The 14,368-nt window shown below is 39.1% G+C and overlaps 1 protein-coding gene across 1 annotated transcript in view; it reads right to left on the bottom strand.

Moving 5' to 3' along the window:
• Nucleotides 1-14,368, bottom strand: part of DAP (death associated protein) — a 56,544-nt gene that overhangs the window by 3,911 nt on the left and 38,265 nt on the right. Inside the window, exon 3 of the mRNA XM_063326152.1 lies at nucleotides 2,489-2,531. Coding sequence (XP_063182222.1) covers nucleotides 2,489-2,531 — 43 coding nt within the window. The remainder of the gene's footprint in view (nucleotides 1-2,488; nucleotides 2,532-14,368) is intronic.

The following is a 14,368-nucleotide window of genomic DNA, read 5'->3' as shown; positions in this document are numbered from 1 at the left end:
CACCACAACTTCCCCCTTCAGAAATGGTGACAAACATATCATAATCCAGAAACTCCCTGCATTCCATCGTCTCACAGGGTGACAACCTTACATGGAGGTATTTTATACAAAGTTGATGTATCAGACAGCCTGTTTCACACCTCACCACATTTCAACCTACTCCAAATTCTTCCTTTCTGTTCTGATCTAACTTTTTTTAAACCTTGATCACTAGGTTAACTTTTTACATTTTTTCCACTTTTCTCTGTACTCCAAGCTGCTTCCAGTTTTCAAAGATCTCCTCAGACTTGACTTTTTCTACCTTCTTTCCCCCTGATGCTGCTGTTTGCCTTTTCCAAACCTGTCTGACCCCTCACACCTTGTTGTCTCAAACCGGTGAGGGGAATGCAGCTCTTCTATGACTTGTGGGTACTGTAATGGTTGAGCAGATGACAGAAGCAGTCCGTAAGCATCAACAGGAAACGCCTATCCTCAAATCAAAATATCATAGAATAATTCAGGTTGGAAGAGACCCCAGGATGTCTCTAGCCCAACGTCCTGCTCCAAGCAGAGAGAGCTATGAGATCAGACCAACTTGCTCAAGGCTTTATGCAGTCTGGTCTTGACAATCTCTAAGGACAGAGACTGAATAGCCCCTCCAGGCAACCTGCTTCACTGCCTGAATGTCCTCACAGTGAAAAAGTTTATTTTTTTATGTCTAGTCAGGCCCTGCCATTTCAATTTGTATCTGTTGTTTCTCGTGTGATGCCATGCATCACTCCGAACAGCCTGGTTCCATCTTCTTGATAACTTCCTTGTAGATGTGGGAAGGCTGCTGTTAGGTCCTCCTGAAACCATCTCTTTTCCACGCTAAACAAGGCCTGTTCCCTCAGCCTCTCCTCCCAGGGTATGTGCTCCAGCCTCTGACCACCTTGGTGGCCCCTCCACTGAACTTGCTCTGGTTCACCAACACTTTTCACACACTGGGGTGTCCAAAACTGGATGAATTATCCCATATGTGGTCTGAAGTGTGCTGAGCAGAGGGGGATAATCCCTTCCTTCGATCTACCAGCTACTTTCCTGTTAACGCAGCCCAGGATGCTGTTGGCCTTCTTGCTGTCCTGCATGCGGCTGGCTTGTGTCCAGCTGCTGCCTGCCATTCTTCCAGCCTGTCCAGGTCCCTCCAAGTAGCAGCCCTGCCCTCACACTTATTAACTGTTCCTCTCAATTTGGTGCCACCCACAAACCTGATGAGGAGCCTTCTGCCTGATAAAGGCGTTAAACAGGACAGGTCACGGTATATAAACCTCCACTTGACACTGATGAGAACTATCAGGAAAATTGAAAATATAGTTGAAAAATTACTCTGTGTTCAAAAAAGCATTGCTATGTTTTGTTTATTACGTGGAGAAGAAATTTTGATGCATATTTGGGAGTTATAAAATCTCAGAAAATGATAGAACAATTTTGCTCTTCATAGCTTAATAAATAAACCTGTACCTGACAGCTTACTGAGGGGTAAGTATAGCACCCTATCAAGTAACTGATTAGCTAAAGAAAAGGTGAGTTACAAAAGCAAGAAAACTTTCTTTCTATTTTGAATCTTTTGCATGCCTACTAAACTGGGAGCCTGTGTTTTTTATGTCTGAGATTTCCTACATCACTCATAAAAAAAAATCAGTGCCCTACAATTGTTGAAGCGCTATCAAAATTACTAAACATTAATGCAATAATTAGTGAGAAGTAATTATGCATCTAAATGCCTTAATAGGTATCCACCTTGGTGTAGATGGAGCTCCGGGAAATGCAGCAGTGCCTGTCTACTACCCCTATGGGCTGGGGAAAATTGCATCAGCTCGCTCGTTCCACCTACAGCATCTTACAGGCAAACCACCCCATTACACACCCCAGTGATGTATGGCCATCATGATAAAGGTACCCATCATGCAAAGCCACGATAAAAAACCCCGTCACAACACACAAGGCATGAATTACTGATCATACCGTTAATGGCTAGTTAATACTAATGATTTAGCTTATGGATTTCCAGGTCCTGCCTGCTGCTAAAATCCAGGGAATAATGCCTTGAGTCCTAAGTACCTCAAGGCACATATGGCAGCTGAAACACGTACCTTCCAACACGTATCCTTACAGGCAGAAGTGTCCCTTCTCATCACTGATCAAGCTATAGCAGCAGACTTAGATGCAACCACTTTCAAAGAAAATGAATGCAGTAATATCTAGCTTAGATATGAAAAGAAGATGCAATAAACCTGAAGTGCTAAAATTCAAAGTAAAACGGTGGAGGCAATTTCAATAAATAATTTCATTTTCACACAAAACTAAAAAGAATGTTGAAAGGGACTTACACAAATATACAAACCATAAAGCCTCTTCTCATAAAAAAGGAAGGCGAATGAAAAAGATTAATTTTGCTCTGATCAGTGATAATTCTGAGAAGCCTGCAATCATTTTTCTATGACTGAAAGAAATTTAATGGTAGTCTTACCCTAGCAATGACACCAGAGATGAACACCGTTGGTTTAGGTGGGCTGAAAAAAATAAGAGGGGTTATTAGTACAAATTATTTAGAAGGTAAAAAGTACATCATACACACAATGCAAAAAAAGATGGCGTTTTTGGCAATTAATGAACCTTTCAAATAGACAAGACAAATTTCCTCTTTAGATGACTATTGCCTTATTAGTACTTATTGAACCCAAGAACAGACCTGTAGGTTTTGGCCGCTATTACTTCACAGTAATTGTGACAGCAGTAAAAGGCCAGTCCAACAACACTCTGTTCCTTACTTAAAGCTGAGAGTCTTTGTTTGTTTGCATTGGATTCTTAATCCTCAAATTTTATATATAAGCTACCAGCAGTACTTTAGGCTTAATATATTTGTATTGCAACAATGAAAACTGTAGCTGGACTAAACTTACTGCTGTGACAGAGAATAAAATAAAATTCAAGTTTATATCTGTCAATCAAATGGATTAAGATTCTGAGTCTTAGAAAAAACAACACCCAGAACTTTAAATCATGGATTTTCAAGCAGGTATTTATCTACTCTGTTACACAGAGGGACAATGACATTTGCAATAAAACAAATGTTAAAAAACATAAAGCAAAATCTGTCCTGCTTTTTCATTTGCAGACCTCCATCCATGCCAATAGGAACAGACCCTCCACAGGTAGAATTCGACTCTGAAGCTTGGTCAGCATGAGGGATCCGTTTCCCTGGGCCACCGATCTACTCAACCGACCACCTCTACACAGAGGCCAAAGTGCAGCCACATCTAACAGTGCAGCCCTGGGGGTGGGCATTGCCACAGAGTCTAAATTATAAATGCCCAGCAATTTCAGTGGTCTCCTGGGCAAATAAAACCATACACCTGCATGGAATCTGCAGAAGGATGGCGATCAGGTGCTCCAGAAAATCTTCACAATAGAGGTAATACTTCTGTAAGAAAACGGTGTGACCTGAGGCACTGCAAAGGGAATGAGGGTGTGGAGGTGAAGTTGTGCCTCCCTCTAAGGACTCAGAGCAGGTGGTTCATTAATTGGACCAAGAGAAGGGTCCCTACCCTGTGATGTTATGGTTGAGGAGGTTGGAACAACACAAAGCAAACACAAATACAATGATTTATTAGAGGAATGATACTGATTATTATGATGCACTTTACAACTACACAGCTTGTGAAGATTTATTAATACGATGTTATGTGAAATTAAGTTAACAAGCAGCACAATATTAGACCTTGAGATAATGGTCTAATAAAATATTGCCGGAGCCCTGCTTAAGTCACAGAGTTGCTACAGTCTCTGAACACCCTAGTTCTTTAATGAAGACTCATCATCCCTTTGAAAAAATTTTTAAAAGTCAGAAAGACAGGATTAGAAAAAAGGAGAAAGGAAGGGAGTTCTGCTCTAAAATACCTCCATTTAAGAGTACCAGTGATAGTTTCGGCAATGAGAAAGGATATTTTGATACTGTATTAGACTTCTATCTAATTTTCTGTTAGTATGAATTAATAAAAAGCAAAGATCAATAGTAAAACACTTTCATTTTATCCTAATTGTACTCAGCCAATTAGTATGTTACAGTCTGCATGAGTTTTCCTGGATGCTGAGTAACAAACTCAAAGAAATAACTCTGACTGCGAAAACACAGATGTACTGCAGTGGTTCACGGTACCATTCATAAACTAACACCATGACATTATAAAGCAAATGAATAGTAAATGGAAAAAAAATGTGTGGCAAGTTATTCTTCAACTATACATGGAATCTGGCTTTAGTCACACTCAGAGAAAGAGTTATTTGTTTGACATTGTATTATTAACAATATTGGATAGTGAGAAATTCAAATCAGATGGATTTTTTTTGTCCTTATATTCTTACTATGACCTTTCAGTGTTCACTATGCTCGGATGATGCATGAAATTCAAATCAACATTTCCCAAAAAGAGCCTGTATTTGCTGAACGTGCTACCACTTGTCTGCCTACCACCAGACTGTATTATCTGCTCTCTGTTCCATACTTCTTGCTTTAAAAACAAGTTAAATGCTCCATGGCTTTGGCCAAAAATGACAACCAGAAGGAATCTCTAGCATAATGGCTGTTTCAAACACAGCTTTTCCCACTGCAAATTGTAAAAGTCTTCTCAGAAACCCTGATCTCCTGTTGAAAATGTCATGCTATTAATATTAAAAGGACCCAAGCTTGACAAGTTCCCTGGGTACACAATAAAGCTGGATAAAGTCAGAATATTTGGTACATTTTCATACTTATTTTTACTTAGTTGTATGTTCTTTTGTCTAAGGAACTAGGCTAAAGATCCTGTAAGGATCATTTTCAGAAACAGTTAAGCTAAAGATCCAGTCTGAAGTTTACGTTTCAGCTAGTACTGCAGAATTAGCTAACTTATCTTTATAAAGAAGACAAAAATCAGCAATACTATTTTCCTGGTAAAATTATACCCATCGGACATAAAGCATTTATCTTGAACTCTATCGTGAAATAACATATTTAGCCTTGTGTGTATGCAATTGGTTCTGGGACTGTCTTCAGTTGCACTGTCTTAGGAACAGGAGACCAATTAGGACAAAGCCACAGGCGTGTGTGTGGCAGGCACCAAAACCCCTCACACTAACTCTCCTAAGGTTAATGCGGAACATTGAGGAGAGCACAGGGCAATTCACTGACACACAGGGAACACCCTAATGGGAAACCAGAGTTGTAAAAATATATCTATGCTGGAACAGATTTGTCTTCAACTTTCACCCTTGTTTGTCATCTCCACGGCTTTTTGATTGGACTCTTCTTGTGTTATGCTATATTTCCAACTTCTAAACAGAAGAACTAATGGGAACACTGGCGTGGCTTCCAGCTCAAGCGCCTCTACCTTCCATCCACAAAGATCTTTTACAGAAATCTTGGCATTCATCTCTGGCTGACCTGAGTTCCCATACTCAGCTGTAGGCACACACTGTAACAAGGTTTCAATAGATTACATTGTCCCAGAAAAGATCTTGAAAAATTTAATATTATCAATTATCTTTGATGATCTATAGAACCAGAATCAGGCCAGAGCATACATAATCACACATGTACGCTATGAAGAATTCAAGATCAGAGAAAGGCCTGGATAATCACTCACTGATTCACGTTTTAATTTCATTCTTAAATGAGAGAAATCTTTCTACAGATGAACTTGTTCGCAAGAAATTCAATCTGTACTGCCAGACTCCCAAACCATTGGTTTTTTGCAGACCCCGATTAGCTGCCAGAACAGTAACTCCGTAATTACACTCTGGGACATCTACTGGGATTGCAGTGGTACAACATCACTCATTATCTTCCCCAAGAACCTACTGAAAATAGAAACAAAAATGGAGAATATGCACAGGCTATCATCGCTACATTTGTAAAATGCTTTCAAGTGCTTTAAATTCTACTGGTGCTTCATGGAAAGCACAACCTACATTTCCAGTATTTTGTAAGCTGTGATGGTTGCTTTGAGGATATACTTAATCTGATGAAAATCAGTTTGACAGATGTTGTTTTGAGGATGCAGCATTCCTTTGTCTAGGCGTCAGTAAACAAGAAAGCAAAAAAATATTACTTTCTGACAAAACCTGATTTTGTTTATACATATATGTGCTTTACAGCCATTTAATGCACATATTTATTTAAAGTTAAATAATAGCCACAGGCGATATTGCGTAAGGAATACAACAGTGTGCTTGCCAAGAGTGCTTAGAGTGTGTCAATACTTTCAGAGCAAATTCTTATTTTATTATAACATATGGAGAAAAACAACACATCTGTTAAGATCTGAGTGTTCAAAGAACTTACCCTGATTTTACATGTGCAATGCTGCTAAGAACTGCACCTGTTTAACATCAGACTCTCTACGGGATTCATTTATCCTGATCGTATTCAAATAAAATAAAGATTTCTATTATTTCATAACACTTAGCTTAAATAAGATTTTTATCTGACATTGCAAGTAAATCACAAGATGGAATACTGGAAAAGATCATTAACTAAACGAAATGAGGCATTAATAATACTAAAATCTTATGCCTTCACCTTAGAGGGATTGGCTGAACTGAAGTCTGACAGACATACTGTAAAGACAAACGCAGTGACGCTGGAATTACTGTGAAATCTCCTACAGGCCACAGAACATACATGAGGCAGATGACTATTTATCCAACTCCATTTAAAATAGAGAAACTGAATAAATTAGTTTACTAAGTCAGCAGGGAATTTTAGTTATTAACTATATCTATCTATGCAGTGTACACGCGCACACACATGCAGAGGCTATGCATGTATAAATATAGAAATTACACAGATTCACAGCTGCTTAAGAGTGGTCCCAAATGCAGGAAAGAGTGCAGCACGTTCTCACAGCCGCGCAGGGGATGAACGCCTGCAGCCACTCTCCTGTTGGCAGCATCTGAATTGCCTACCACAGCGTCACACGAGGGGATGGATCTGAATCTGACGCCGGTTTCCCGTGGCAGGTTGAATGGCAGATCTTAATCTTTAAATTAAACTAATCTTCTAAATGGGAATGGTTCATATTTGCTTTTTCGTACTCATAAGACTTAATGATACGTCTCATCACTGGTGATCACCTTTTGCTGTTTAAGTGGGCCTGGCAAACAGACACATGAAATATATAGTGTGATGTGTTTTTTGGAAGACTCAGGACCCACAAATAGTGCCATAATTTTTAACTACCAAAGAGTACCGGTGGAGTTTGTAATTTGGTGTTTCCTTCCTTTAATCTAATCATCCAGCAGCATGTGCTGTGACTCCTAGTTGGTGCCTAGTGGTGGAAAGCAAAGGAGAACTTTCAGTACCAGGCTGTGAACCGAAGCAGCACCCATGCAGAACCCGGAGCTGTGCCCACCTCCCTGAAGCACTGGGCAACGGCAGCGTGCAGATAGCCCGCACCTCGCCCTCCAGCACCCCGGAACAGCAGGGACTTGAAAAATGAGCAGAACCTTCTACTGAGCAGCTTGCCTTTTACTTCTTTGCTCATTGCCAAATAAACTTATCATTCACGCTCGTTAACAAGTTACTAAGGCAAGCAAAATGAAAAAACATATATGAACTAGGATGATCTGCAGTTACCCATTGATTCCCCCAACTGTTCCTAATTAGAGCAAGCTTTGCTATTTTCTACCTTGTCCTGGCATGATATTCACTCCATGAACAGAAAGTTCTCCAAATATTCTGAGCAGAATTTCATCTTCAGTCAACACAACTTCAGACTTTCATCCTCCCCTTATCTTTCTGGAATTAAAAGCATTTTGGCCAGTTGTTCAAACCATCCAGCTTAATCGTCAAAGTCGCTTGGGAATTCATATTTCCTGGTTATGAAACATGAAAGCTAACTAGTCTTAGTTTCAGTCCGATGCCTCTTTAAAGATGTCCAGATACTTCTTCATAGGGGTACTTATTTGAATTTACATAGTTGCCTTTGATTTTGGCATTGTCTGCGAAAATAAATTCCAAGATGATTAAAAGCGCACTGAGATGATTAAAAACACATTTCTCAGTAACAGAGTAAAACTAACAAGCACACTGCTCATCAGCTTGCCTGAAATACTTTCCCGTTGGTTAAAGTACATTTAGGTTATTAATTTTCTGGACAGAAAAGTAATAATTAATTTGACTGACTACCAGAGGGAAATATTCTAGCTGATTGCACGGGGACATACAGTATCTGATATTCTGTGATAATTTATCCTGTTGAGGTCATTTATTTATCTGCCATAGTTGTCAAACCTTTAAGATCACCCACAGGATGGCACTGTTGAACCTCTGAGTGTCGCGTACAGTAAGCAGGGAACAATCTCAAAGAAATCCAGGTGCTGTGGCAAATATTAAAACAAGTAAAAAGCAATACTTCCCCTTGATGCCAAACCTTGATGAAATGCACTATGTATATACACACTCATACTCAAATTCATACACATGCCTATAGACAATACTTATGGAAAACAATTTTCTTGTCCCTCTGCATTAGTCTGTGCCCCGACAAACCCCATGAGATAGCTTCCACTCTGCTAAATTGTTCCTCTTCCTATGAAAGCAAAATTAATGTGTTTGAAGGAAGAACTCAATGCCCTATCAGGAAATTTTAATGACTATTTGTTTTGCTATTCACATAAAAGCAAATTGGGTGTCATGATCTTTTAATGAGGTGGTAAATCACTGGCCATTATATTTAATAGCAACTGATTGACATTCATTGTTCTTACATTCACTGTCAATGTATTGCGGCATATGGCCTGATTAATCTCACCAGCCTCTCATTCATCTTTGTTTTTAGTGCATGTGTTAGCCATAAAAGAAAATTATTTAAGAAAGATATCCACCATCTCTTATCTATATTGCTGTATGTAGCATTGCTATCCGAGAGTATATTTGTCTTTGATGCCTTCTTCTGATCACGAAATGAAGATTTAAGTATTTCACCTTTTCTATAGACACAGAGGATTTAGAAATAGTCTGTAATTCTCCAACTGCTGATTCATTTATTAGGGTTCAACCCTGTTATCACACTATGTACATTAGCTCTTAGTGAACATCAATGACAAACTTGCGACAGGCAGCAACTGCAGCATTAGCCCGCTTAATATCTGTAGACACTTAACTGTGGAAAACTGAGCACTATGAAAACTCACATAAAGCAAACATTACTTAAACGCTGACACAACTCAAAGGAAACTCTAAAATAAGGAATGAAGTAGGGTAGACTCTAAGCATTTGCAAAACGGCCAGCAAAGACCACAGTGCAAAGGGGAGAGAGGACCAAGTCCTCCATGTGTTAGTCACGTGATGAAATCTACCCTGATGCATGTTCCCATGACAGTAACACACTTCCATACTAAGAATATCACGACCGTGGGCCTGCACTGCAGTGTCTCAGCTACACAGACGCATTAGCCAGTTGCGGCACTGCTGTAGCTCCTCCATCTCCCAGCAGATGAAAGACAGAGCAGAACTGCAAAAACGGCGTGACACTGTACTGGAAACACACGATGCCAGTGCAATGAAGGAGACACGGAAGGTAGAAGCTAATGAGAAGGTAAAAATCTCACTTCTGCCCAGGTGAATCTGTGTTTGTCTCAGAGACACACAGCAGTGGCCCAGAATTTCCCAACCTTTCTGGAGTTAGTACCTGAATTTTGCTTTCCAATGTCTCAAGCCATTAATCATTCAGCAGATGTGCACCTTTCACTCTCCTACTGCTTTGAACAATTGCAGTATTGTTTCTTATTACCCCAAACTACACTGCAGACACAAAATCAAATGCACATGCGTGTGTCTGCACGTGCATAAATACCACATCATCTTCCACAGCCACAGCACCATTGCGAGGAGTCTTCTCAACCCAATTTTACACAGAATCACAGAATGGCAGGGGTTGGAAGGCACCTCTGGAGATCATCTAGTCCAACGCCCCTGCCAGAACAGGGGTGGTTTTTTTATAGCATGTAGGAACTTTTGATTGCGTAGGCTTCAGCCTTGGACTGGCTTTTAAGTGTTTCCCATTACACTTACAACATGAACAGTATCTTTTTTTCCATCCTGCACAATTAGTATGTTAGGTCTCATATGTGAGGGTTGTTCCTTGAGGCCAACCATGCATGGTTTCCATCCTAGAGTCACACCCTACTGCTACGTGAAGCTCTCCAAAGCAAACACAGATTAAAATCAGCGTATTTTCACTTCTGTGACTGTTCATGGCTCCACCCACTGCAGAACAGACCACGATGAACTTCTTGCCCATTTCAATAGGCCATTCCTGGGAAAGCTCTGAGCACGATAAAGGGCATTGTGGAAGGTTATGAAGACACTCAGGTAGTATCAGAACCCATGCTGAAGATTGTGTGATCTGGCTGTATTGGCCAGGAACTCGCTTTATTTCAAACCCTGCCAAAGTTATCGACACAATTCTCCCTATTCTCCAGTGGCAAGCAGCATTTCTAGAGCCATAAATCTTGTCACAGGAATAAGAGACCAGTAAACCCTAGAACTTTGAATTCATCTTAATTTGCACATAGAAAACAAAGAAAACATTCTTTAAGTATGCAATCTTACATTTAGAGCTCATAAAGGAGGAACAGAAGGCAGAATTAAAAAATGTTTTCAATTTAAGAGCTTACTTTTAATGGTAGGAAATTCTCTAACCCCTAATAAACTTAGCCCAGCTAGGTTTTTAATGTGACAAAAGGCAAGGAACAAAGTTCTCTAAAAGGTATTCAGACAAGTGTGCATCTTTGTTTAATTTAATTTCTCCAGAGAAAGCGACCTCCGTTGACCTGAGAGGAAGCAACTACTTCATTCCTCTACTACCTTTACTATGCCTGCTGCTGAGCTGTAGCAGTTGGAAAGGCAGCACCTTCATTTTCCATCTAGAAACATCCAACCACCTGAACACAATCAGAACAGGCTGTTTCTTCCTTCCATATTTATCTTAAGGGTTTCATCTAGAAGGTCAACACTGGATATTACTACAATCATCTGCAAAACTTCCACTTGCAGTGGGACTGGAACTTGGCACCAAGAAAACACACAGAAAATGACCTTGAAGAAATCAATAACAATGGGATTCAGAGCATTACAATCTGAAGGATTTCAAGAGGAGTTCTTAGATGGTAAGCTTTCAGCGTGAAATAAATGTCTAGCTTTTTTAAGTGATAATAAAAGCCATGACAATGCAAGTCAACAAATTAACAGATCAACATGCTGTTAAATCTGCGTATAGTTCTATAGTAGTACCCATTCATTTCAATGGGATGTAAAAATCTTAAAGCAACTACAATCCTGAATGTCAATACCACTAGTGATTTTTCTGTTAATCTAACAAAACGACTGCTAATTTTCAAGTTCAGTCTGTTAGATCTGTCACGTCCTGGTGCTCCATTTGTTTGAATGGCTTTTAATTGCTTTAATAATACAGCTAAAGCAGTTCATTTCCTTAAGGAAGTATTATAGCACCTGCAAGATGGCAGCTAACCTCTTGGCAAGATTACCTTCTACCACACAGAACATGGTTAGATTAGATATTTTCTGTTTGTGATGCACACGTAGCTTTGCTTCTTCAGGAAAATAGATCAGTCTCTCCGACAAATGAAAAAACAAAACAAGCATGCACAGTCTCAGCTGAGTTTACATTTATTAAAAAAAAAAACCCAACAGCCATACTGTTACTACTCTCTACTGGTGGTTTGTAATATTATTTTATACTTGTAATTTCCATACAGAGCAGAACAGAAAAGAAAAAAAGAGACACTAAAAATGACTTGTTTTACTTTATCCACTACCTGGTGGCACTGTTCTGGTTAGAGTGCTGTCTAAAGTTATGTTTCTGTAGTTGTAGCTGAAAGGTGTCCTCAGCAAGAACACAGTTTTTACAAAACAGCTGCCTAGTGGCAGAACCTCTGGCCACTGTCTGGATGTTACAACAAGTGACAATACAATAGTGGGAGTTGACTTAAGAAATCATTAGCCTACTCACCTTTGAAATCAGGGACAATGGGCATAAGTAAAATGTACTTCTTATTGCGAAAATAAAGTGAACCTATCTAAGTATCAATTTAGGTTACATTAGCAAAAAAAAATAATTTCTAAAGATTCCTCGATCCCTTGAAATGCTTCAAAAAGCCATTTCTGTCTTCCTGTGAGTACTTGGACATATAAACATTTGAATTAATAGCTTTTTATTTGCTAATGAATTGGGATATACCTTTTGTAGAACTCTATTAACATGCAAATGCAGAGATCTCCCCTGATTCAGTAGGTCATTTTTACTCTATGTAGTTCAACAGAGTAATGGAGTCCCAGTATGTCAGTGTGAAAATTAATGAAAACACATGACACTGCAATCAGATTTTCAAGCAATTTAAAAGTGGAAACAGCAACTGTCACAATAAGTGCACCTTCCATCATACATACAAACAAGCGTGCATGTTTGTAAATGCCATACTGCATACCTTTTCATAACATGGTATGACTTACTGACAGCTTATTCTTTTCAATTTTTCACATTTTGAAGAAACATTTTGTAAATATGAGACATTTTCACTACAAAAATGCATTTCCCATTATTTATTTCTTGGTTCCATTACATTTTCTGATTCCCCTTCCCACCATTAAGACTCCCTGAAATCTGCTGGGACGTACATCTGTGTAATGCTGACTCTTTGTTTTAAGAATTCAGTATAAAACTCATCCCCACTTAGTTTTCATTACAAAAGCAAGTGGTTAGAGGGAGCTCAAGATCTGCAGGAGCAGGAACCAGAGGTTTAATGGTACTTTTTGGCAGAGGGTACAGGGGAGGAAACGATCCTCTCCTTCTCTCCATTCCCTGCACCTCTAGCTACGTCTAACAGCCTCTTAGCCCCCAAGGGCTAGTTCCGAAACCAATAGTTTTTTTGGTTGTTTTTAATAATGACACTTTAACTGTGCACAACAGCAAATTAATCACAAAATTGTTTATTTTCTAAGGAATGTAAGGATAACATATCTCCAAAGCCAGTGCTTTCCTGAGAAAACGTCTCTGTAACTTACAGCATAATGACTTCACATGCAAACAGAGATCAGGAATTTGGAACTTGTAGCGATCAAATTCTGCTGCAGGCTGGAGCGTAAGATGATGCACTGCCCAATTCAGATGAACTTTCCTGAATTCACATGATCTTAGAAGCAGGTGAAAACCTCTGCAACAAGAACTCTTAAGAATCCTTTAGAGGAACTGCACACCATTTTGGAACTTAACTTTCTTCTTTTTTTATCACAAACTTACGGAGAAAATTAAAGATACCGGCCTGAGATTGCTAAATTAAAGAACAGCAAGAGAGGATTCAAATGGTTGACCTGCTCACATCAGGAAAACACACCACGAAAGAGCGTGAACAGCAGGAGATGGAGACAATAGAAATCATACTGATAGAAATACATGTATCTGAGAAAGGTCTCACACTCCATTAAGGCTCTAAATTCTGGTTTGATAACTTACAATACAGATAAATCTTAAAAACTGGGCAACGAAAAAAAATGCAAGTTTTCATTTAATTGAAAATTAGAGATATTATTTGAATTTTTTATTCAGATGAGACAAAATTCTGAAACATAAAACAGAGAAGGTCAATGGAAAGCAACAAAGCGAGAAGTAACAATGGGTTTTGGGAAATGGTGTTTATCTGTGGTCAGTTTTCCTCAATCTCATACTGATTCCCAGAGCACCCACCACGCAGTAAGCGCAAATCAAGTGGTGAGGATGGACTACAAATCAGGCTGCTCCCAGAAACACAAAGCTGAGGTCCTATGAATATCTAGTCTCTGACGGGGGCTGGAAAAAAAAAAAAAAACCCAATCACATGTATTCATTTTTGGTTTGGATTTGACAGGTTTGTGGTCACAACCAGATAGTTATGCTTAAGACTTCAACACAAGAACACAAGAAGCCAAATTAATGCCTGACATATTAACTGCTTGTACCTGTATTCAATTATAATCCTCCTTTCACATTATTTACCAAGGATCACATTTTATAAACTGATATGTGTTAACTTTTGACCAGCAAACAAGCTTGCATGCTCTTTTCATGTCAAATAACTACCCATTCATTCTGAGTTTATCACCATGGAAAAAACAAAAAGAGCAGGTGTAAAGAGAACACCCTTAATTTATCAAAAGGCCAAACCATTTTCTAATTTTCATCCTCTGTATTTATGGCAAAACTTTGTATTAACCAATGTGGCATTCCTATTATTAACCTGCACTTTCAAGAGAGAAGACAGACCTCTTGTGTATACTTGCTCAGAATACTTGCTGCTATGACATTAAAATTGA

This window comes from Chroicocephalus ridibundus, chromosome 2, assembly GCF_963924245.1.
Source record: "Chroicocephalus ridibundus chromosome 2, bChrRid1.1, whole genome shotgun sequence".
In the NCBI taxonomy this organism is placed as follows: domain Eukaryota; kingdom Metazoa; phylum Chordata; class Aves; order Charadriiformes; family Laridae; genus Chroicocephalus; species Chroicocephalus ridibundus.
This window is presented reverse-complemented; position numbering and strand designations above follow the sequence as displayed.